The 25,384-nt window shown below is 42.0% G+C and overlaps 1 protein-coding gene across 4 annotated transcripts in view; it reads right to left on the bottom strand.

Moving 5' to 3' along the window:
* Positions 1-25,384, bottom strand: part of LOC102223573 (multiple epidermal growth factor-like domains protein 11) — a 94,539-nt gene that overhangs the window by 6,345 nt on the left and 62,810 nt on the right. For 2 of the 4 annotated variants that reach the window (XM_023332160.1, XM_023332161.1), the window contains exons 9-22: positions 21,243-21,455; positions 20,012-20,186; positions 14,833-14,953; positions 13,458-13,621; positions 12,975-13,077; positions 9,618-9,764; positions 8,186-8,320; positions 4,212-4,340; positions 3,332-3,460; positions 2,432-2,560; positions 2,231-2,359; positions 1,589-1,828; positions 407-558; positions 44-113 (exon numbers count right to left, since the gene is read on the bottom strand). In XM_023332160.1, coding sequence (XP_023187928.1) covers positions 44-113; positions 407-558; positions 1,589-1,828; positions 2,231-2,359; positions 2,432-2,560; positions 3,332-3,460; positions 4,212-4,340; positions 8,186-8,320; positions 9,618-9,764; positions 12,975-13,077; positions 13,458-13,621; positions 14,833-14,953; positions 20,012-20,186; positions 21,243-21,455 — 2,036 coding nt within the window. The remainder of the gene's footprint in view (positions 1-43; positions 114-406; positions 559-1,588; positions 1,829-2,230; positions 2,360-2,431; positions 2,561-3,331; positions 3,461-4,211; positions 4,341-8,185; positions 8,321-9,617; positions 9,765-12,974; positions 13,078-13,457; positions 13,622-14,832; positions 14,954-20,011; positions 20,187-21,242; positions 21,456-25,384) is intronic. The other 2 variants (XM_023332163.1, XM_023332162.1) reach the window with 2 other exon arrangements.

Below are 25,384 nucleotides of genomic sequence, written 5' to 3' on the forward strand. Positions count from 1 at the left end.
GGATCGTTTGTGTCCGGATCTATAGGCTGGAGAACCAACTGACCCAGATCAGTGAGGTTGCAGTAGGCGCCCCACTCCGGAGCGCTGTTCCTGAATCTCTTCTTCGGTTTCATCTGGGAAGGAAACCGACGACACGTTAGCAAACGCAGAGGCTGACCTAGAAAAAAATGTAACTGAAAAGAAATATTTGAAACTGAAAGAAAAATGTGAAACAGAAAAAGTATTTCAAAAGTACTTTGGAAATGTAAGTTTTATTTGTTAAATTCCAAATTTTTTATTCAGTTTCAAAACTTCTTTTTTTATTTTCAATTTATTTTTCTTCTGAACAAACTTTATGGCCCTAATTTAGCTCCATAAAGACGTCTGTTCTGATCTGTGTGTGGTGAGCGTTTTGTCTTCCACCCACCTGGGCGGCGCTCTTCTTGTCCGGCTTGGCGTAGTGCGCGGCGTAGCCGCACGGCCCCAGCGTGTGGTAGCTGGGGTTGGAGAAGCAGCCGGCGGCGGAGCTGCTGCTGGGAGACGAGTCTGCAGAGGAGAGCAGGCCTGCACACTGCAGCCCTGCTGCCGCCGCACATTAACATCGAAACATCTGCAGCTGCTGCACGTCAGCCTGAATCTCACTCCTGATCCAACCTCACTCTGCGTTTTACCTCCAAACAATCCCATGAAAACTTACAGAATTATCACTCAGTTTATGATCTAGAAGCATTTTTCATATATCATATAAACTGATACAAGTGTGGAGTTTCATTTAAAGTTAAATAAATGCTGTTATTAATCATAATTAATAAACATTCCATTAAATAAAAAATGTCTCTATGAAATGAAAGGAAATATATAAAAAAAGATACTTTTTTAAATTGGGGAGCTGAAGTGCTATTTAATTTACTATGACTCCGCCCCCACAGAGAAGACTCCGCCCACATATAAAACCCCGCCCCCACAGAGAAGACTCCGCCCACAGAGAAGACTCCGCCCACAGAGAAGACTCAGCCCCCTCATTCGAATATAAGAGCCTGAAATTAAAACTGAGTTTAAAAAAAAAGTTAAGCTAAAGTAACTTTACAAAAACAGCAGAACAAACAGACTGGCAGCAAGATGGAAAAACAAACAAACAAAAAATAACAAAATAAAATGAAATAAAAAAATCTTGATTTGATCAATAAATCCCAAAATAAATAAATAAACTGTAGTAAAGTAAATTACCCATTAAAATATATATTTTGAATGTATTGTATTTCATGTGGACATTTATTTATTTTATTAAATATTTACTATTTATTAACAGTAGTATTTATTTAATTTTGAATGAAAAGTCCATGTCCATATTAAAGCATGTGGTACTTGATTAAAATGGACCCATTAGAACCTCTCCAGAACCTCCTGGTTCTGGACAGATTCCAGGAAGGAAATCAAGAAATGATCTGGATCAGGAAGTTTGATCACCAATAATCACAAATGAACCTTAAAACAACCAGAAAACAACCTTAAAATAACCTTTAAACACCAGAGAAATCACCAGGACGTCATTTGGTTCTGGTTGGTTCTGGCCGTGTGTGAGCCCCAGCCCGGTTCTGATCCGTCGTACCTGACAGCGAGTAGTCGGTGGAGCCGATGTGCAGGGCGGGGGTGTAGCTGACGCTGGGCGCCTGCTGGCCTTTCTCGCGCTGCCGGTACCGGTACCGGAACCAGACCACCAGAACCAGCATGGCCATGATGAGCAGCAGCAGGAAGACGATGCCCAGCACGGCGCCGGCCGACTGCCGCTCCGACGCCAGCGCCGGGCTGATCTTGGTGTACGGGTTCAGCTCCTCCATCATCAAGGCGGCTGAGGACACACAGGAAGCTGTCAAGGTTCCACGCTTTTATTCTGAAGGAACATTTCCTGTTTGATCTGCTGATTTTGCTGTCTGATTTACTTTTGGTCACAGCTTTTCCTGTGGACCATCATTCCTCCACCGCCGTGCTTCACAGATAAAGCCTGAGGTTCTCCTCCCATTATGGGATGGAGGTTTTAGAGGAAGCGGATCAAAATAAAACTCTTATTGTTTCTAGCTGCCAAGTTGTCAACAAAACACTGGATGTAAACAATAACATGAAGAACATGTGTCCACCATCTTGTCTCCAGTATTTATTAGAATATGTTTTTTTTCTATGGTTTCTCGTTTGGACCAAGCTGCTGATCTTTTTTTTTTTTTCAGAAATGAACCAAAGCCGAGCGGCGCCTCACCCTGGTCGCAGCGGATGCCCTTAAAGCCGATGCTGCAGTAGCAGGTTCCCGTCACGTAGTCGCACGTGGCGTTGTTCATGCACTCGCAGAGCTGCTGGCAGCCGTAGCCAAACGTCCCTGACGGACACTCTGGAAGACAGGAGTCCATGTCTCACACGCGTCCAGAAACGTTGAGGAAGACGCCGGGCGGCGGAAACTCACTGAGCTCACAGCTGGGCCCGATGAAGCCCGTCCTGCAGGAGCAATGGCCGCCGATGTGGTCGCAGTCGGCGCCGTTCTGGCAGCGGCAAACCTCCGAACACTGAGCGCCGTAGAAACCCGACGGGCAGCCTGCGGGGAGATGGCGCTTAAAACAAAACCATGCCACACTTTTCAGATTTCTTAAAAATGTTGAAAGCCACATTTTATTGTCCTTCTACTTCAGAGTTAGGAAGTTTTGTGTTAATTAAATATAATTGAAATTAGATAGATAGATAGATAGATAGATAGATAGATAGATAGATAGATAGATAGATAGATAGATAGATAGATAGATAGATAGATAGATAGATAGATAGATAGATAGATAGATAGATAGATAGATAGATAGCATTTATTGTCATTGAACAGAATTCAACGAAATTTCCATTGCAGCTCCCGTGCAAAAGGTCAAATATATACAGTATAAATAAGCAAACACACAATAATAATAATAACAATATATACAACTAAATTAACTAAAGGCACTCAACCACACCAAAGAAGTAGCAGCAGCTAAAAATTATTGTTTTGAACAACATAACATGGGGGAAATGTTTACTTCTAAGTACTTTGAGAAGCAGCAATCTCTTCCCAAAGAGATTTTTTAAAAGTTTGGATAATTTATTCTTAAACACCTTAAATTAGAACATCAGTAACTTTTCTATGTTCCTGTGATCATTGCTGCAGTTTAATAATCTGCCACTAGATGGTGATGTTGTTCCAGCTAGCCAGAGCAGAGCAGCTGTGCAGAGAACTTGGGTTCAATCTGTGTGTGTGTGTGTTTGTGTGTGTTGGTGTGTGTGTGTGTGTGTGTGTGTGTGTGTGTGTGTGTGTGTGTGTGTGTGTGTGTGTGTGGCGTACGCTGTGTGCAGTAGAGTCCGGTCCACCCGGGGCTGCAGGAACACTCTCCGTCCGCGGCGCTGCACTCGGCTCCGTTGTGACAGTTGCACCGCTGGAGGCAGTCTGGACCCCAGGACCCTGCAGGACACGCTGCCAGAGAAACCACAGAGAGCGAGGGAGCGTTCACACCAGCCAGGTTTAATCTGCTTTAACACGACTCCAATCAATTTGTACAGAAAGTCCGGTTTGGTTGGGGAGGTGTGAATACTAATCGACTTCTGACCTCTGGTCCAACTGACCTAGGTCTGGGTTCGGTTGAACTGAACTCTGGTTCGGTTTGCATGCATATCTGAACACCAAATGGGCCAGAGACCGCTCCAAAAAGCAGGAAGTGGACCACAGTGCAGGGTATTCTGGTTAAAGACAAAACATGCTAGCGCTAGCAGCAGAAATGGCTCCTGGTCTTCAGCCAAAGACTAAAGAGAAATCCCCCAACACTAAAATCTGACGCCTCGATCTTGTTTCCATCTGGTGAAGAAGGAAGTTGCTCTCAGTGTCTTCAGAGGTTTTTTGTATCGTTTTCTTCAGTGGTTCTTGGTGCAGCGCCCCCACAGGCCAGGAGGGGAACAGGTTGTGAAAGAAAACCGCAGCAGCTAAAAATTGGTCTAAAATCCAACCGAGTCTATCAGGAGGAAAACATCCAGACTCTAACTGAAGTTCATCAGTCAACGTTTGGCTGGTGTCTAACTCCGACCTGTGAATCATTCCGGCACAAAGCGACTCTGAAACTCAAGAGCTGCTAATGTCAGAGAACCAGAACCTGGGTATAACATCTGCTAGTCTGCGTTTGTCTCTGGGACTTTGACTACACCAATGGGACCCGGGGCGGTCTCTGTCTTACGTTTGGAGCAGTCGTCTCCGATCCAGCCGGGGTAGCACTGGCAGGAGCCGTCCAGCGGGTTGCAGGTGCCGTTGTTGGTGCAGGCGCAGGCCTCGGCGCAGGCCTTGCCGAACTTCCCGCTGGGACAAACTGGAGACACGGCAGAGCGAAAACTCTGAGCTCAACGCAAAACACCACAACGACGCTCTACATGAGGAGACGCTTTAAAATGAAACACTTTCAGCAGAACGTCAGGGGTCAGGCTGACCGCTGCAGCAGTTAGCACCTGGTCCCTCTAAACTGCCTTACGGTGCATTTCCATTCACATTTAGTTATTAATTCATCAGATTTATGATTTTTATGAGGTTCTGATTTTGTTAAGTAAATCCAGACAGAAAATTGACATTCAGCCTTTTAGGGTTTTTGGTCAAACTGAAGTAGGAGTCTAGTTTATTTAAAAACATTCCAAAGTTTAAAAGTTTTAATATGAATTAAAGGAAGCCGAATGAACTCACCAATTAGTCCATAAAAGTAACTTTTATGTGTTGTCGCATTTTTAATTGGTTGACTTCGTGTTCCAGAAAGTCTCCAGTTATTATTATATTTTTAATGGTTTATTCTGCATTTCTTAAGAATTTATCCTGAAAACTTTAAGATCCAGGTGGGAAACTTTATTAGCTCTTATTTAATCATTTAAAATTAAAAGTTTTACATCATAAATCATTGAGCTTTAATCAGCTCAGTTTCACACCTTAAACTCTAATCATGATTATTAAACAGGATTCATTTCATTTCATGTGAATTTTCTCACATTTCTAAGCAGAAAGTATAAAGCAGGGATGTCCAAAGTGTGGTCCGGGGGCCATCTGTGGCCCTGGAAGTGATTTTTTGTGGCTCTCGCCTGCCAAACTAAAACTAATATAAGCAAAAAGAAAACAGCATAATAATAACCGTATATATTTTTGCTTCCTTGACTATAAAAGTGGACTTTGCTAAAGGAAGCAAGAGTTTTTCTCTCGTCTTTGTTGCTGAGAATCAACACAGAAAAAAAAAACTTTTAAAAAGACGGTTTGCTGTTTTTGTTTGTTTTTTAAACCTGTGGCTGTTTTCAGATCTAACATGATCTACAGCTCCGTTTTCTACAGAAATCAGACTTTATTAAAATACCATGTTTTGTTTATGCTGGTAAAAAAAAATAAACTAGAATATAAAAATGTGACCCTCATTTACTTTCAAATTCTCTGTTTCGGCCAGAGAGGAATAAAGAGGATATAAAGTGAACCCAGTGCTGAGCCCTGCGGGATCCCGACCCCTTCAGGAATTCACTTCTTTAGAACCAAACAGCTTGGAGACGCAAAGCGGACCTGCAGTTCTGTGTTTACTCAGTAATCAGCTGGAAAGTTTGTCTCGGTGGGAATGAAGCCGTTCCTGGTTCAGTGACATGAAGGAGAATCAGCTTCAAATCTCTGATTTTAGTCAGAGTGAAGATCGGAACCGAACCGCCGGACTCTTCACCAGGCGGCCAGCGGAGAATAAACCGCCTTCCTGCCACCGGCTAGGAACCTCGACCTGGTTCCTCTGGATCGGCTTCCTGTGCAGAACCTCTGGGTCTGGCAGTGATGCCAACCCGGTTCACGCTGAGCTAACGGCGCCGATCCGGTTAATTAAAGCTGCTGATCAAACTCTGGATGCTGAAGGAGCTTCGACTCAGAGTTTAGCGTCGCTCACTGCTGAGGACATCCTGACCGCCGCTTACACTTCCTGTTCACCGGCAGCCGGGTCAGGCAGAACCAGAACCAGGACAGCATCAGAAACCGTAACTCTGCAGGCCTTGGGCAGCAGAGCAAAGGTCAAAGGTCACACTCAAACCGGCCTGTCAGCAAAACAAATGTTCCTGGATGATAAATTGGACCAAAAGTTATTTCTATAAACAATAATATAATCTAGAGTTATAGATCTAGAGTTATAGACATACAGTTATAGACCTAGACTTATAGACCTAGAGTTATAGATCTAGAGTTATAGCTCTAGATTTGTAGATCCAGAGTTATAGATCTACAGTTATAGACCTAGAGTTATAGCTCTAGAGTTGTAGATCCAGAGTTATAGATCTACAGTTATAGACCTAGAGTTATAGCTCTAGATTTGTAGATCCAGAGTTATAGATCTACAGTTATAGACCTAGAGTTATAGCTCTAGAGTTGTAGATCCAGAGTTATAGATCTACAGTTATAGACCTAGAGTTATAGTTCTAGATTTGTAGATCCAGAGTTATAGATCTACAGTTATAGACCTAGAGTTATAGCTCTAGATTTGTAGATCCAGAGTTATAGATCTACAGTTATAGACCTAGAGTTATAGCTCTAGAGTTGTAGATCTAGAGTTATAGACCTAGAGTTATAGCTCTAGAGTTGTAGATCTAGAGTTATAGATCTACAGTTATAGACCTAGAGTTATAGATCTACAGTTATAGATCTTTGGGTTTGGACATTCACAGCCACATAAAGACGGTTACAAAGTCGGCCTTCCATCAGCTCAGAACATTAAAGATCTGCTGCTGCTGGATGAGCCATCCGGACCTCCCATGTCTTCTGGTTCTGGTTCTGGTCTGCATCAACAGAACCAGAACCAGACATGGTTCCTTTATTTTCCTTTAAATCAAAACTTTTGAATAAATGGATATTGACCAACATTCTGATGCGTTTAAAGTTCTGGTTCTGGTTTTCAGAACTGCCGACTGCACGACGTGTTTATGATGCTTTCATGTTGCTGAAATGGGCAACAGAAATAAACCTGTAAAAATGCATTTCGCTATAAATTTGCTGCTGATGTTGAACATCTGTTCTGCAGTGGTGATGATGAGGAGCTGGGCCTTCGTCCCGGTTCCTTAATAAGCCGCAGACTGAAGCCGCTGTGAGCTGCTCATGTTAATTGGCAATAATCAAAAAAAGGCCCAGAGCGCATGAATTTATCATCAGGCTCGTCAGACTCCACAGTATCTGCGTCTCAATATTTTATTAGTGTAACTGAATATAAAAGAGGAATATTACATCCCGGAGCATCGGGAAGTTCGTTTCTACCAAACAAGCCGGAGACGAGATTTTTCTGCTTTCTGGAGAAATAAAAACACATTTTCCACCTGAACTTTCAGCCTTTTGTCTCCAAAACACAAAAACTCAGATTAAAAACATGAATCAAAAAACCGGCTGCGTTTTACGGGCTTTCATGATTTTCTAGTCAAAGTTTAACGAGGAAAAACCACATTTCCTCTCCGATTACAGGAAGACTGGAGTTGTACAAACTGACTGTAGATTCTTCATCGTTGAACTGAATGTTTCATTCGGTTGAAGGAGGTCAAAGGTCATCCTGCTCAGATATTAACAGAACCCAAATGAATGAAATTAGATTTTAAATAAATATGAATCAGGTCTGAAGGGAGGGATTCCCAGATGCAGAAAGTTTCCTGGAAGACGTGGAAATGGCTCGCTGCAGGAGAACAAACTCAAAGCCGCAGACCAGCGGAGGTCAAACGGCGGCGCCGGGCCACATGTGGTCCTCAACTGCTGCTATTTAAGAAATCAGGATCAATTCAAACTCCAAACATAAAGCAACTTTAAAAATAAAACAGTAACGTCTCTGGGTTGTGTGAACGTCCATCAGGACCGACGCCTGCAGCTCCACCAGCAGAAAGCGCCGAGATTTTCACATGTTGACTTTTTAGCTGCAGATTCGTCCTTTGCTACAGACAATCACCAAGGCAACTGCACTTTAAAATGTTGATTTTCTTATCTAAAAATATAGTGAATATTTTGTTAATTTGTAATTTTTGAAAGGCTGAAGAGGCGCAATAAAAAAATCAGCAGAATGTGGTCATCAGATCAACTGATCAATTATATGTGATTAATCGTTAGATTAATTGATTAATCGTCAGATGCTGTTTGGGGTTTTTCTGGGAAGTGGTGAGTCCGGTTTGCGGGATGAAGCCGAGGACTGACCTTGGTTGCAGAGGGAGCCGAAGAATCCGCTGAGGCAGTCGCAGCGTCCGGTGACGTGGTGGCAGGGCGCGTCGCTGTGGACGCACTGAGGACACGGCTGGCTGCAGCGCAGGCCGTAGGACCCTGGGGAGCAGGCTGCCGAGGAAGCACAGAACAGCTGATCTGACCGATCGACGTCCTGCTGCTGGAGGGTCTCAGGTTCTGGTTCCAGCTCTGACCCAGACTCATTTGTCAAGCTTTTAATTTGCTGTAATTGATGTTGGTCTAAGTGGCAGGCTGCTTTCCTGCCTCCCTCACGCTTCTGCTTCCTCCTAATTAAGATAATTACTTCAACTGTGAACTGAGGAGCTTTAAATCTCCCACCAGACAGGAAGTTAACAGGAAGGAGCAGAACACCTGGACCAGACAGGAAGCTAACAGGAAGGAGCAGAACACCTGGACCAGACAGGAAGCTAACAGGAAGGAGCAGAACATCTGCACCAGACAGGAAGCTAACAGGAAGGAGCAGAACACCTGGACCAGACAGGAAGCTAACAGGAAGGAGCAGAACATCTGCACCAGACAGGAAGCTAACAGGAAGGAGCAGAACACCTGGACCAGACAGGAAGCTAACAGGAAGCTAACAGGAAGGAGCAGAACATCTGCACCAGACAGGAAGCTAACAGGAAGGAGCAGAACATCTGCACCAGACAGGAAGCTAACAGGAAGGAGCAGAACACCCGGACCAGACAGGAAGCTAACAGGAAGGAGCAGAACATCTGCACCAGACAGGAAGCTAACAGGAAGGAGCAGAACATCTGGACCAGACAGGAAGCTAACAGGAAGCTAACAGGAAGAAGCAGAACATCTGGACCAGACAGGAAACTAACAGGAAGCTAACAGGAAGGAGCAGAACATCTGGACCAGACAGAAAGCTAACAGGAAGGAGCAGAACATCTGGACCAGACAGGAAGCTAACAGGAAGCTAACAGGAAGGAGCAGAACAGAAATTTCTTTTGGATCAAATCAGGATAAATTTTGATCTAAATTTTCTTCCTGCTCAATTCTAGGAAAGATTTTGCTGAAATGTAGGATTTAGATACAAACATCTTAAATAAAATTCATATTCAATGACAAAAATAAATAAAAAGCTTCAAAATAAAGTCAAATAAATAAAAAACTAGATGAAAAATAAAATAAGGTAAAAACGTAAAAGTAAAATAAATAATTATGAATAAATAAAAAATAAATATAGGTTTGAAAATAAAAATAAAATACAAGAAATAAGGTTAAATATAAAAACATGACTATAAAATAGGTTAAAAAATAAAATGAAGAGAAACAATAAAATAAATAAAAATAAGGGAAAATAAATAATAAAAATGCAGAAAATGTAAATAAAAAAGAGTTAAATAAAGTAAAACAGCATCAATAAAAGCTGCAGCCTGTTTACTTCTCCTGCAGTTGGTGCCGCGGTATCCTGCAGCGCAAACGCAGCCGCCGTCCTCCGGGCCGCAGGAGCCTCCGTTCTCACAGGAGCAGCTGGAGGAGCAGTTTGGCCCCCAGAGGCCCTCAGGGCACACACTGTCACAGTGGACGCCTGCAGGAGTAAAACATGGTCCACTGAAGAGGTTCTGGTTCTGATCGGTGTCAAACTGTGGCGGCTCGGCCCGGTTCTGATCCGTTTCATCTCCACTGCAGGATTCCTTCTGTTGTTCAGGAGCCATTAAAGGCCAAAACAAAACACCGAGCCGCGGATCAATCCGCCGCTGAAAATAGTCCTGAACCGCGCCGCCGCCGGAGGAGCGTTGATGGAAAGTCCACTCAGCGGCTGAGTCACACGGAGCCGACGGATGCAACCATTCGGGCCCTTAATGGGAGGAATGGGAGTGGGAAATCATTTTTTAATGGGGCTACAGGAATACGGTAAAAGAAGCGGCTCATTTTTAACGGCGCGCGCCTTTAATGGCTGCAGGACCAGAGAAACCACGGCGGCCATTTTTCATCTGGATTTATCGCAGATTAGTTCAGTTAAGGAGAACAACATTCTGAATCTTTAATGGGAAAAACAGAAAATAAAATCAAAGGTTGTAAAAGTGACTGTCATCGTTTAGCTGGAGCTCTTTCAGAACCGGTCCGATAAATTCCTTCAGGAATCAGAACCATTCGATTCCCCAAAGCGTTTTTTATGAACCACATCTGGTAAAACAGTCTCAACATCTGGAACTTTTTATCTGCTGTGGCTTCAAAACGTTTTCACACCCCGACCTGAAACTTCTGCGTTTCTCCTGGGATCTTATGTGACAAACCAGAACATCCGTCTTCTGACCAACTCTGACCAACTCTGACCAGTTTCCTCTTCCTGCTAAAGAAAAGTTTCCCCACAGCTTGACGCTGATGACGCGGAGCTGAAGATAAACCTCTGGACTCATTTCGTTTTTTATCAAATTCTCAGGAAAACCAAACTGAGTTCCACTGACTGGAACTGTGCAAAGGGAAATTACGAAAATAAATCTGCTTGTGTGATTTTAAGTTTGTTTTTTATTTAATGGAAAACTGCAGTTGCAAAATTACAGTTTTGTGCACATTTGAGATGGAAACGCAGTTCATCAAACGGAGGATTCACAAATCTAATCTTGGCTTCGTATTTAAAAATGTGGAAAAGATACTTTATTGTCTCAGACCAAAACATCTGGGACTGTTGGGCCTGTGAAGCTCGGTGGTGGAGGTATGATGGTTTGGGCTGCTGGATCAGAAAGTTGACTGAGTTATAATTATAGAAATGAAATATTCCTCAGTATGAGTCGATCTTCTTTTGTTTGACTTTGGGTGAAAATGATCCAGATCTAAATATTTTGCAGTAACTTTGGGTTTCGTTCTCCCTGCAGTGTCTCCGTCTTTCATCAGCCTTACATCGACTGCGCCGCGTCTCTCTGCGCCCCTGGAGGCAGGAACAAAAGCCGGTTGCGCAGGCCGGATCAGAGCCGCCGCCGCTCACCGGGGGACGGCGCCCAGGAGACTCCGCCCACATCCGGTCAGATGGTTCACCAGCAGAAAGGAGGCGCCGCGCGGGCCGGCGCCGCTCGCTACAGAACCCCGGGGCTGAAGCCGTTACGTCTGCTTCCTCATGTTTCAACATCAGGACACTAAAATATTCCTCAAGTTTTCCAGAACATTCACCAGGAAAGCAGAACTGAAGTTTCTGACCCGGTTCAGGTCGTAAACTCTGGATCTGGACCGACAGACCCAGAGAAAGATTTTCAGTTTTTCATCATTTGAACTTTGAACTGCCTTACTGCTGAAATGTCCTATAGAAATCAACTGGACTGATTGATTTGTTAATTGATTGATTGATTGATTGATTGATTCTTCCACATGTTCTGCCACTTAAAATCTGATGAAATGGAAATAAAGTTTGTCTATCATAATCTTTCCTCCTGTGTTTTTCTTCGTTATAAATCAGGTGTGTGCTGCTGGTTTGAACTTTGACCTGAACAGTTTAATGTCTTCTTTCCTGATTGGCCCCTGCAGCAGCTCTCAGTTCCTCCGCTGAGCCGGAGGATCCAGGCTGAACCGTTTGTGAAGTTATTGACGATAACTCGGCCGTCAGACTCGTTCCAGCCTGAATCTCCATCAGGTTTTGAATGATTGGTTTTGAATGTTCGTGTGTCGCATCGATCTGTTGTCTCCTCTCTCTCTAACGTTTCTCTCCCTGCTGGGATGAATTTTCCTCCACATCAGCAAGAAAAACATTATCCGAGAAAATAAATGGTGAGACAATTATCCGATGAAATCATCCGTTTCCTCCAGATTGTGCAGCAAAATGTTTGGCAGATCCGACTCGTCCTCTACCGACTCCGGTCATCAGAAGAGCTGCTTATTGTTTATTTACACAGAGCATCGCTTTCATAATCTGATCTAACTGATCTAATCACACGGAGGACCTGAGAGGAAGAAGTAAACATATCCGAGTTCATAAAAAAGATTCATTTTGATTAAAAATGCAGAACTTTCTGTTTTTATTGAGCGCACCGGAATAAGAGCCACAGTTTGAAGAAAAGAAGGAAAACGACAAACAGGCTGCAGGTTTTTCTCCTTTGAGTTTTTTTTAAAGAAATGTTTTACTATAAGGATTTGATTTTTCATTTTCTCCCTAACTTTATTATTGACATGGATGTGGAATCATTTTTTAATGTTCCTTTGTGTCAAAACGAGGGCTGGACGATATATCACACCACCAGCGTTTCATATCAGTCGATTTTGATGATAATTGATTCGTTTTTTGTTTCAAATGTTTGAAATATTGCCAAACTGGAGTTATGTTTTTCCTGCTTTATCCAAAGTTTCATTCCATGTTGATTTTGTTTTTAAGCAGTATGAGACATGATGGAGAAACTTGAAACTGCTGCTGTGCCAGTAACTCAACACGTTGTTGCTAGGCAACCAAGGAGTGAGTGACTTGATGCCACCAACCTAACTTAGCTGGTAATGAGTGATGGAGCAGCTAAAGCTTTTCCTCTGCCTACATCTCCCAGAATGCTGTGTGGTTCTGGGTCAGTGGATATTCTGTATATTGAATATTGGATATTCTATCAGATGTAATATTTATTGATATTGATCGCGTGTTTATCATAATTGTTATTGTTAATGGTTTATTGTCCGTCAAAAAACTTGGTTTGTTTAGTTTTGTTTACGTGGCGGCTAAATGTGACTGGGCGCTAACGCTAGCTAAAAATGAAAAACCGATTTTTAAATGATTAAATTTCAATCAAATCGTTTGCTAAAAGTCTGACTTCCTGCCAGAACTCACCGGTCCAGCCTGCGAGGCAGCGGCAGGTTCCTGTGAGCGGGTCGCAGCCGTCGGCATGGAGACAGTCGCATCTCTCCCTGCAGTCCAACCCGTAGGACCCGTCCTGCGAGCAGAACCAGGACCATACGATGAAAAAGGTCCAGAACCAACCAGAACCTGCTCAGCTTCATTCATTCAGACTCAAACGCTTCAGGTTTTTATATTTTTAAAATTCAAATGTAAAGAGTTCCAACAGGTCTGAGCCGCCATCTTGGTAGGCAAATGCAGCACCAGCATGGATGAACCACAACTTCCAGAACAAGTAAAGAAAGGACATTAACACTCCTGACCGACGTGAAAGAGAAAGATCAACCAAATCGATGCTGTCAGGATCAGCCTGTAGCTTGTCTATTGTTGTCATAGCAACTCCCTAACAACTGTTAGTTACAGCTACCTACCAAGATGGCTGCCAGCTCATCACATGAGAAGGATGTTCAGACTTACGGGACAGAGGACATCGCAGTATTCGCCCCTCCAGCCCGGTGAGCAGGTGCAGGAGCCGTTGACGGGGTCGCAGGCCGCCTCGTTGGCGCATTGACACGTCAGGTTGCAGCTGGAGCCCCAGGAGCCGCTGGAGCAGGGGATGGAGCAGTCCACGCCCTGCCAGCCTGGGGAGCGGAGACAGAGGCGCCCATCAGGGAACGTCAGGGAACGGGTACCTCAGCAGCAGAATCAAGGCTGCAACGTTAATATTCGCTCTAAAAACAATCAGTTATTCCTGCAAATATTCCTGAATGAGATCATGGAACAAACTGGGAGCAACAAGCCAGAAAAATGGGAGAAAATCTGATTTATCCTCAATTTAACGCCACAGAAAACAGCAAGATCAGCAAAACAAATCTAAAACAGGACAAACATTAAAAACAGTTTGGAAGAATTCATGTCTGATGTGAGTTTTGTCTTGTTTCTTGTTTTTGTTATTTTGTTCCAGCTTTGTCTGCGTTTTTTACTTGGATGTGGAAAAGATAAAAATGACCAAAATAAACAATAATATGAATCTAATATTAAAATCATTTATTTACTTTGACCTCCACCTTTTAAACCAACAACTCAACTTCCTTTATTTTACTTTTCATCTGTTTATTAATGCTTTTGCTTCTGAAGTTAAAATAATTTATTTCAAATATGAAAAACAAAATAGGGTTAAAGACTCTGTGTGTAGCTTTAAACCAGAAACTAAACTAGAAAGAAGTGAAATCTGATGATTTAGTGAAACAAAGTCTGGTTGTTTCTCACTTGGTTTTGTGTCAGATTAGCTCTTTGACTTGTGGCCTAGTCAAAGCATGAACTTAAGCATGCTGTTCTTGCTGGAAAACCCTCCAGTGTGTCTAATTTAATCATTTCAGCAGAGCAGAGCGGGGTCAAAGTTCATCCACAGATGTTACCAGTAGCCAGCAGGTTCTCTCTGGTTCTGGTGTCGGTTTAAAATCCGACCAGCTTTTCTCTCTTTGTTTACATTCAGCATCAGAATCTACATTTATTTATTATTCATAAATTTATCAAGCTGGTTTTTGATCACTGATGTTTTCTTCTAGTGTCTCTGTTTTCTGCAAAACTTCTGCAGTGAGATGTAACTGGACCAAAAGCAGGCCAGAACCAGAACCCCTTTAATTACCTTTGTTCCCTACGCAGAATCTGAGCCACATTAATATTTTAACAGCCAGATATTAACAGACAGAAACACAGAACTTAATGAAAAGTTCTGGACAACATTGGAGCTGGAACTTGGTGCAGGATGCCGCATTATTATTACAGAAACATGTTAGCGTGAAGAACCCGGCCGTTTGGACCAGAACCTGGAGGGAAACCGGAGCCCAACCTTCTGTGCAGATGCAGGAGCCGTCCACATGCGAGCAGGACGCCTCGTTGCGGCAGCAGCATGCGGCGGAGCAGTTGGAGCCGTACAGACCCGGAGGACAGCTGATGGAGCAGTCGTCTCCCTGACAACGACAGAAACAAGTTTATTAGTTCCAAACATTTCAGCAACAAGGCTCTTTACGTCACAAAATCATCAATAATTAGGAAATAAAGATAACATTTTGTCAAATAAATCATTAAAATGATCAGCCAAACGTCAGATATGCTGGTCAATGTTCCACTGACCACGTTTCCATAGAAACGCAAAAATTTATGTGACGAAAATAAATTCACTTATGGAAACAATTTCGAAAACCCCCGACGTTTTCCAGCCAAATCTAGACACAACTGTTTTGCCTCACACGAGTCACATGATCAACAGCAGGATGTTACTACAGCCGGAAACCACAAAGAAGACAACAGGAAGTAGTCTTCTTCGTGGTTTGTAGGTCACCAGAGCGTCACAATTCATTCCAACCTGTTGAATCCATAACTGTTCTGTAAAATGGCCGACTACAGTTTCCCCAAAACGCCAAGCAGCTCCCAAGTGGGCGGGGCTTGTTGCGCCGACGTCTCCTCTGATTGGCTGACAGATGATGAGCTGACTCCACATCGTTCCTCTTCAGCTTTGTTTCTGTTCACCTGGAGAAAGTTTTGGCATCCAACACATTGACAGAAACGCCGAGACGCAACCAGACAGTTCAGGATGGAAACTTCGTCAGAGTTTTAGATTGACTGGTGAGGAGTTTCCTCCACCATCGTCTCTCAGTTAAAACCCATCCAGGCGCCTGGGAGTGTTTAGTTTGTTGGCTGTGATGTGATGCTGATGGCGGCTGATGGCGCCCTGCAGTGCCACGACGCGGCTGCGGCATCAGCCTCACTCCGGCTGCATTGATCAGCACCTTCATGGCATAAACTCTGTTAATTAAAGCTGCCTGCTTCCAACCTGCTACCTTTAAATTACTATTAATCTAATATTCACAAAGCCGGCCGCGCGCAGGAGAGGACTTATTAAAAAGTTGGTGAATTAAGGACTTTATAAAAACTTTGGTTATAAATAACCTGCATGGACTCAATAATTAAAGCCATCAAGGGACGACAGGTGACCTCCGCTGCAATAATTACAGACAGATCGATAGATCCTGATATTTATCATCTAATCAGGACTTTTCACTGTTTCACCAGGAAACAAATTAAACCCAGAGATTTCTGGGTAATAAATAAGTTGATATTTTAACGCTGTTTATCTTTTAATTAAAGAGCAGCAGAAGTGAAAACGCGTCCAGCTCGTCTGTCTGCAGCTTATTGTGTCTCGCTGATGGATGTCCACCTGCAGAGGCTGCAGGATGTTTCTGAAAGGTGCGGCAGGTTAATGAGGACGTCCGTCAGTTCGCCTGAAAATCTGAGGAAAACATCACTAAATCAAACGCCGGACAGAGACAAACGACGGAGCGTCAGAGCCAGGCTGAGAGGAAACTGTTTTATGAGGAAGTACAAGAATAAAGTCATAATATTAGCAGAACAAAAACACTTTCACCGGAAGAAAGTCATAAAATTACTAGAAAAAAAGTCGTTTTAATGGGAGTTAATGTTTAACGTGTTAAAAGATGAAATATTTCCTAATTTTTAAAATTGTTACCAAAGAATAACTTCACAAAATGCTCAAGGTTTCTCATTACTACCTCATTCTACTGATATTATGACTTTTTTCTGGTAATATGAGTTGATTCGTTTAGTATTACAATAATTTTCTTGAATTAGCATGAATTTGTGCTATCATGCTAATGTTAGCATAGCATTTGCAGAAACTGCCCTGATTGAAGACACTGCAACAGAAAAATGAAATGTTAGACCTTTGTTGACTCCTATATTTGTTTAGACACAAAAACAATAAAGTTTCTTATTGTTTAATTTTATTAAATCTACTCTAATGTAGAATCAGCCTCAACTTTAGCTTCTTATTCCTTCCTAAATAACTCGGATCAATAGGACTGAAACATGTTGGTCCAGAAATCGCAAAGCAAGAATAGGATGTAAATCTTGTCAGTTTTAATTAAATTCTGTTTTTTCTCTGACTTTAAACTCCTGGCAAATAAATGCTGAAAATATTTATTTCCACTTAAAAACTAATCAATTGGCAAATTAAATTCAAGCAAAGGTTAGAGAGAAGCCGACCTTCCTGAGGGATCAAAGTTCTGCGATTCATTAAAGGCGGAGACATTTAGACGAAGCTTTGCTCCACTTCAGAGGCAGAATGAAGGAGCTAACAAGGTGTCTGCTGACGGAGGAACAGAGTCTGGACCTCCGGTCAGAGGCGGCCATGTTTACAGGTATCGACCCGACCGTCCGACCTGGTGACAATACTCCAAATAAATCCCGTTTAAAGCCGGTTCCTCATCCACAGCGGCAGCTTCCAGCGCTCCATCAATCCTCTGTGAATCAATAACTCTGATAAACCAAACACACATTCATCTGCAGCGCCGTCCTGCTTTCATCTGCTCAAATCTCTGATGTTCTCGGCCCAATTAGAAAAGCTGCGGCGGCCTCTGTCTGGCCGGATCAGGCGGCGCCGCAGGCGGCCAGGGGCCCCGGAGGGCCACACACACTCAAAACTAACCCTGCAATCACTTCACAGCTTTTCACTGAACGTTGGAAACGCAAAATAAAAAGCTCAATGTGATTCAGCCAACAGTTAACATAAATAAACTTTAGTGTTTTATTAGGATTTTATGCAACAGAACATGAAAATAATTCAACTAAAAATGATTCATGGTTTTAATTTTTACAAACGGGACAACATGTAAGAATGAACATTTATAAGTAAATAAAATGTTCATTTGTGTGTAAATAATTTCCCTCCTGGTGTTAAAACACATAATAAAAAACAATTACTGGATAAAAAATGTATGAAACAACCATAAAACTCACACGTTTACATATAATCACGGTTTCCAAGAGCCAGTTTTTAAAATGTTTTCTGCATGAAAGGAGAAATGAATGATGTTGCTCTGAATTATGTTCCAGGAGGAAGTAGCTTCATCCAAGCAGCTAAACGGTTTTGAAGCATCAACTTCCAACAACAGAAATATTTATTATTTTTAATCTGTTCTTCAACCATCGAATGGAGCAAAGTGTTATTCTGTCCGGTCAGCTGCTTTAGAAACGTGGACTGTGGATGCTAACATTAGCATTAGCTGCTACATGTTTAGTATTGAGATGCTATTTTAAGCTAGGCTAACTCCTTAGTGTTTCCAGTGTCCAATCAGATAGTTTAGAAGCAGAAATTAACTTTTTACATTCAGAACAAAGTAGAATGTAAAAATGTGCAATAAAGTCACAGTTCAGTTTGTAGAGCTAAAATTAAATCCAAAGTTTTATTCTTTTATTAAAAATCTAACCTAATTCATAGACTTTGGCATCATAAACACAAACTATCTTGTTCATTTTGTGGCTCTAAACAGATTTAGTTGATTTGGACTGAAGGTAGAAAAAAGTCATTGACTGGATTTGATCACGGTTTGAATTTTCTGGACCATCTGATGATATTAAAATATCTGTAATTAATTAATAAGAGTTTCGGCTCCAGTGGAAACCCGGCTGATCGCATGGAGTGGATAACTTTACGGAAACCTCTCCTCCTGAATGACAGCGCAGCCACAGCAGACACACCTGCTCTCCAACTCGGCTCCTCTCAGGGAACGAACGGAAGCCGTGCTTCTTAACAGAACAGATGAACCTAAACTAAACAACAGAAATTATTTTAATATTTTAAAGAAAAATCCATATTTTCTGTCCTCTGAAGGAGATTTAAAGCTGAACATGTTTTCTGAAAGCTCCCAGGTTGGATTTTTCTTCCCCTCGTTACTCTGACCTACATCCCAGCTGCACACCTGCAGCTCCAAGTCTTGCCGAGTCAGCAGGTCCGCCAGCTGCACGCATTCCCTGCACCTGCATGCGAACACGCCGGTCAGGAAGCAGCGCTCCATTCTTCACAGCAGAGACGCAGCTCCCGTGTTTCTGAGGAAATCCCTTTGATTTGTTGCAGCCGTTTGCTGCGATCGGACCGGCGGCTGACGCAATCCGGTGAGACGCGGAGCGTCTGACAGGCGTTCATTAGGCCGGGTCGAGTCAACAGCAGTGCATCAAAGACGGCCGCGTCCGCCGAGAAGAAAGGAAACTTTTCCTCCCCTCATTATTTATCGCCTCATCAACTAATGACGGCTGAAGTTAAGAGCAGAATTTGGTCAATTACACAGAGTTAAAAGTTGATCTGATGCATTATGGGTAAGCAATAAAAAGCTTTTCTGAACATCTAAATAAGCAAAAAACAAAGCAAATGAAACTTTGTTGGTTTTACAGCTTTCAAGATCAAACAAATCACAAATGTCTTCACAATAATGCATAAAACACCAAGAGAAATTATTAAGAAGCAGATGATAAAAAGATGTTTTAAACTTCAACCCTTCAAACCTCAGGAACTGTTCGGTTTATTTTAAATGATCTGGATCAAAATAAATCTGAAACTAAGACTCTTTCTACTGAGTGAAAGTAAATCAATGTGGCAAAACCCGGAAGATAAAAAATGTAATTTCTGCCTTAAAAATGCACTTTGTGAATATTTCTTTAAAAATATTCAGTTTCAATCTGGAGATTCTAGAAAGTCACAGATCAGGTTCTGACCGTTTACTGGACCGAGACAAAGAGAATCGTAGAGGCCTGGAGAGGCGTTACACTGTAAAACATGGGAACGTGATTTAACTGGAAAAATAAAGTCAACTCAAAAATAATTTAGGTTTTAACTCAGAAATTTCATAAAGTTGATTTAAGAACAAGAATATCAAAACCTGTTTTCTAAACCTCACTAATCTTCCATTTAACTTAATACTGTAATTAAAAAACTAAATTAAAACACATAATATTGTTCCTGTAAAAGAAATGATGAAGACGATGAATCATTATGGACTCATTCATGCTGCTCTGAAACCCACTGAAGTTTGTGGGTTTGATGAAATTAAAAGGGTGTGAATATTTCTGACATATTGTAATGAAACCTTCAGCAGATGATGGACATAAAATCCAGGATCCATGTTTTTATTTGTCAGGTCAGCCATTTTGAACCCGTGTCGCGTTTGTTTACTCACGATGAAGCCCGGCGCGCAGACGCAGGCTCCGCTGACGCCGTCGCAGTCGGCTCCGTTGGCGCAGCTGCACGGCTCCTTGCAGCCGTTGCCATAGTAACCAGCGGGGCAGGTCTCGTTGCAGTAAAGCCCCGCCCATCCGGCGGCGCAGGTGCACTCCCCTGACAGTGGGTGGCAGCTGGGGGGGCAACAGGGAAGAGGCTCTTAGACCAGGGCTGCACAAAGTTTTGGCCTTAAGGGCGACGACTGTGAAGCTAAAATTATCCGTGGGACAAAAACAAACAAAAAGTTTGTATCTTTTGTTATGAAGATATCAAAACTATTCCAGTTCAGCTCACTTTATTTTGGTAAAAATAAAAAAATAACAATAAACAAACCCATAATTTACCAAAAAAGGAACATGCTGAAGCCAAAGCGTAAACTTGAGTACACTAAAAACAAATTAAATACGCAATATTTTGATGAAACTAGCAGAAATAATCAGTAAATAATTGTAGACGTTTTAGCTAAACTCCTTAGCTCAGCTAAAGAAGCACGAGTCGCTGCGTTTGTTTTTGAAACCTTATTATTTAGCCCAGTTTAAGTAAAAGTTACGGGATTGAATATAACAATTATTTTAGTTATCGATTAATCGATTGTTCTGGTGATTAAATGATTAATCACATAATAAATTGGCACATGCTACAGATTTCTTAATCTTTTTTTATACATTATTAGAAAAACATTAAAATATGCAAATATGCCTTTTTTAAATAAGAAAATTAATCATTTTTTGCCTAAAATGCAATAAAATTGAATATTTTTGTACGGTTGGACTTAATTACTGCTTTGAGTGGCGTTTTTGAGTGTGTGCTCCAGTTAACGATTAATCGATTACTACATTAGTCAAGGATTACTTAATTGATGGTTTCAGCCACACTATCAAATTAAAATGAAAGCAAAACCGTAACTGACTAAATATGAACAGTTTGTGCTACGTTTTCATTTTTAAGACTATTTCAATTTGCCTCATTTCACTTTAATTTCTTTTAAGCGCTTCGCCAGCAGCAGCCGGTGAAATAAAGTTCTACTTTTCTTGAATTGTGGACAAGGGCCGCACAGAATCTGTCCGAGGGCCACAAATGGCCCGAGGACCTCACTTTGGACATCCCAGCCTCAGCTGGTGCGTTCAGTAAAACCTCCTGTTTCCGTCCACAGAGGAAGCACGCTGAGTGGAATGTGTTGTTTGCCCCACCTGAGCGTGTTGTTGCCCTTGCAGGGGCAGATCTTGTCGCAGAGCAGCCCGTAGAGGCCGGCGGGGCAGAACCGGTCCTGGCAGCTGGGGCCCTTGAAGCCCTCGTTGCAGAGACACGCCCCGTTGATGTGGTAGCACTGGGCCCCGTTCAGGCAGTCGCACTTATGGGCGCACTGCGGGCCGTACGTTCCCACGGGACATTCCTCCTGGCACCTGGACAGGAACAGGAAGTTACATCGTCCTGCTGCCATGGTTACCAGAAAACACGGTGACTGGTCGGTTTCACAGCAGGTTTCATTTTTAATCCAACTAAAAACTTTTCCGTCTTAAATAATCAGGTTTGCAATATTTGTTTACACTTTTTACATCTCGGTTTTATTAAATTCATTTATCTTAATTCATCCAACCTTAAAACACAAACTAAGCTTAATGAAAAAACAAGAAAATAAATAAAAATATAATAAAAATACTAAAAATAAAATAAGAAATTATTACAAGAAAAAAACTAAATAAAAAATAAAACAAAATACAACCAAAATAAGAAAAATAAATAATAATAATAATACAAATAATGAAAAGAAGACATAACAACAACCAAAAATAAAAAATAGAAGAAAAAAATGCTTAAAAAAATAATCAGATAAAACAACAACATGCAGCATAAAAAACTAAATAAAACATCAAATGTAATGGTAGAATTAAAATTAAATGAAAGGTATGAAAATAAATTAAAAGCTGAAGCCAAAATAAAATTTAAAAATATAAACAACAGTTTAAAAGAGAAAAATGCAACCTAAATATAGAAAAATTTAAATGTTGAAAAAAATTAAAGAAAATGAGAAAAAACAAAACAAAATAAAGAAGATTAAAAAATAAGAAAAATACTTAAGAAAAAAAGAAATACAAAAATAATAAGAAATTAATAAATAAAAACTCAAATATCAAAAAGAAATAAAATAATATGAGAAATATAAAAAACACATTTAAGCAAAATGCTGAATTTAAAATCTTAAAAGTGAATAATTTCTCCATGTCTTTTGATATTTAATAAACAGAAACCAGTGAAAACCAGTGGAGGTCCAGTTTATGCCTAATGAATCAGATTATTGTTGATTTATTTTGTTTTCTGGAAATGAAAGCAGCTGTTTGCCTCCAGATGTTTCTGTTTCAGATTCTCGGTCACCGACGGCAACGCGTTTGACTTGCAGATGCCTCGTTGGGAGCTTTATTTGACACGCCGTTATTAAATGAATGCGGCCGACAAGGCGGGCGGCGCCGTAAATCCTCCTTTATGAAGGCTTTTATTGGAAGAGTTGCCGAGCAGCGTAAATCCAGCTGCAGGATCACGAGGAGGAAGACGTCTGCGCTGCCGGGAAAACCTTTTGTTGTGTTTATTAGCTTGCACTCAGTGATATTAACGAGGTCCTGAAAATAATGGAAGCACCTGCCAGAGGAACATGACGGCAGATAATCAGTTAATGTTTTAATTCAACATTTAATTCAAGAGTTGGAATAAACTGGAGAAATCCTCCTGCTTTCTTCCAGAGTTCCTGATAAATTTTTAGGACTTCAACTGAAAATCCTCCGTTGATGGATTTGGTTGTAGGGACGGCAGCGCCACAGGGACGGGACTCAGACCTCAGACTCCCAGCACAGGTCAGACTCCAGTCACCCACAGAGAGACTCGGATGACTCAGCAGTCGTCAGGCGGATTAGAGAGGGTCCAGAAGTCGAGTCCAGAGAAGCTGAGGGAGTTTAGAGTCTAATCATCATCTCCCGCGGTGGCAGCATCAGAACCAGGGACTCAGGCTGTTTCCTCCTGTAAGACCCGGTTCTACTGGACCCAGAACTTCACCATCATTCTCTTTCTCTGAGTCAAACCAACCTGTTCCCCTCCTGGCCTGTGGGGGCGCTGCACCAAGAACCACTGAAGGAAACGACACAAAAGCCTCTAAAGACACTGAGAGCAACTTCCTTCTTCACCAGATGGAAACAAGATGGAGGATTTTAGTGTTGGAGGATTTCTCTTTAGTCTTTGGCTGAAGATCAGGAGACATTTCTGCTGCTAGCGCTAGGCTAGCAGGTTAGCTTTGGTTGTATTTACCCAGAATGCCCTGCACTGTAGTCCACTTCCTGCTTGTGGAGCGATCTCCAGTCCACTTGGCGTTCACATTCAAACCAAACCAGAGTTCACTTCAACCGAACCCAGACTGAGGTCTGGAGGACCAGAGGTCAGAGGTCAATTAGCATTCACACCAACCGGACCGGACTTTGACTAGGCAGATGGACTGGAGTTGGATTAAGGTGGACCGAACAGAGCTGGAGGGAATGATGCCGCCTTAAAAAGCTCAACAACCGGATAGAAAGCTGGTTCTGTTCTGTGGTTCTTAGTATGAAAAACATTATGGACATGAAAGAGAGCGTCTTCAGTCAGAAGCGTCTGCAGACTCTGTCATACGGACTGCTACAGCAGCAGACATCAGCCTCAACAACGACAATTAAATCCCACTTATCCTTAATAAATGATTCTTTAAATTGAGTTTGTAACTGAATGAAGTTTTTTAGTACAGAAACATGAATAAACACTGAAAATCTAATTTTACACCAAAAAGAAAAAAAAGATAAAAATCTGAATATTTGAACAGATCTAAATAAATGTTAGGAGTGGGTTTTAAATGTAAAGAATGGTCCTTCAAACATTCATTTATTATTCAGCGACAGATGAATGAGGCTGATGCTGAACAATAAAACCAGCGCGGCGTCACTCTGCACGACACGGCGCCTGCCTCTCAGGAGGTCAACAGGCTCGGCGTTAAACCCTCAACCCCAAAGGCGGCAAAGTTTCTGAGCGGCTGATAGAGGCGGCCGAGTCCGGCCCGCTGCATTCTTCACACGTCCAGCAGCAGAAACCATTAAGAAACAGACAAATCACTCAGTTAAAGCGGCGCGGCGAGGACTTCTGTTGGGCGTCACGTTTAAATCACGTCGCCTCTTATCTGGGCTAATTCCATTAGAACGCGGACGACAGGAAGAGAAGGCAGCCTGGGAATTATTCCATGTAGGCTAATTCAGCTGTCTGGAGCCCGGATGGATGGAGGTAATTTGGCTGGAATGAGAATAATGACGGTGGTGGGGGGAGATGGGGGCCACAGGATGGAAGGGTTAAAGCTGGGGTGTCCAAACTGCGGGCCGGGGGCCATTTACAGCCCCCAGGCCGACTTTCTACGTCCTGATGCAGATGGAGACATTTTACTTTTATCATTACAGACATTTCATGCCAAATAAAGTTGCTTATATCTGATGACTTCCACTCCAAAGTGGACTTTGGTGAACCAAATTCTGCTAAAATGGCTTCAGTGAAAAACAGACTGAACCAATTCCAGCTTTTACTGCTGAGACAAAGAAATTCAATCCAGTCCAGAAGAATTTACAAAATGGATTACTTTTTTTTTTAAATAAGGCAAATGGGCACACCCCTCGTTAAGCTTCGGATCTACACTGATTTACACGTCTGCTTCTTACTTTATGTAACGTAGAGGAAGTGGTGAAAAAATATGTACTGACGGGGAGAGGGGGTACATCTGCTAACCTGCTAACACACAAATAGCAGGGCTAATTTCCCTTTAGCAGTCTAGCTAATTTTGAAAATGTTTAGCAAACTTAACTTCCCTTAATTTAGACAAATTCTAAAATGAATAAATTCATAAATGAACTAAATTAAAAAGACAGTAGAGAACGAGATATAAACAAATACAATAGCTGTATTACAGTATAACGTAATTATTATGTCAAAGTTAAATTGTTGCTCAAGGGTCGCAGACTTTCAAGCAGAGATGAAGTTAGCGCTTTAGCATTAGCTTCCCCTAAACACAGTGATGGTGTAGCGCTTTAGCATTAGCTTCCCCTAAACACAGTGATGGTGTAGCGCTTTAGCATTAGCTTCCCCTAAACACAGTGATGGTGTAGCGCTTTAGCATTAGCTTCCCCTAAACACAGTGATGGTGTAGCGCTTTAGCATTAGCTTCCCCTAAACACAGTGATGGTGTAGCGGTTTAGCATTAGCGCAAACCAACCTTTTAGTTGGCGGGCCCACCACTGCATATTGGATGCTCCTATTTTGTGGCGCAGGTAAGAATGTGATT

This window comes from Xiphophorus maculatus, chromosome 4 (assembly GCF_002775205.1).
Source record: "Xiphophorus maculatus strain JP 163 A chromosome 4, X_maculatus-5.0-male, whole genome shotgun sequence".
Lineage (NCBI taxonomy): Eukaryota > Metazoa > Chordata > Actinopteri > Cyprinodontiformes > Poeciliidae > Xiphophorus > Xiphophorus maculatus.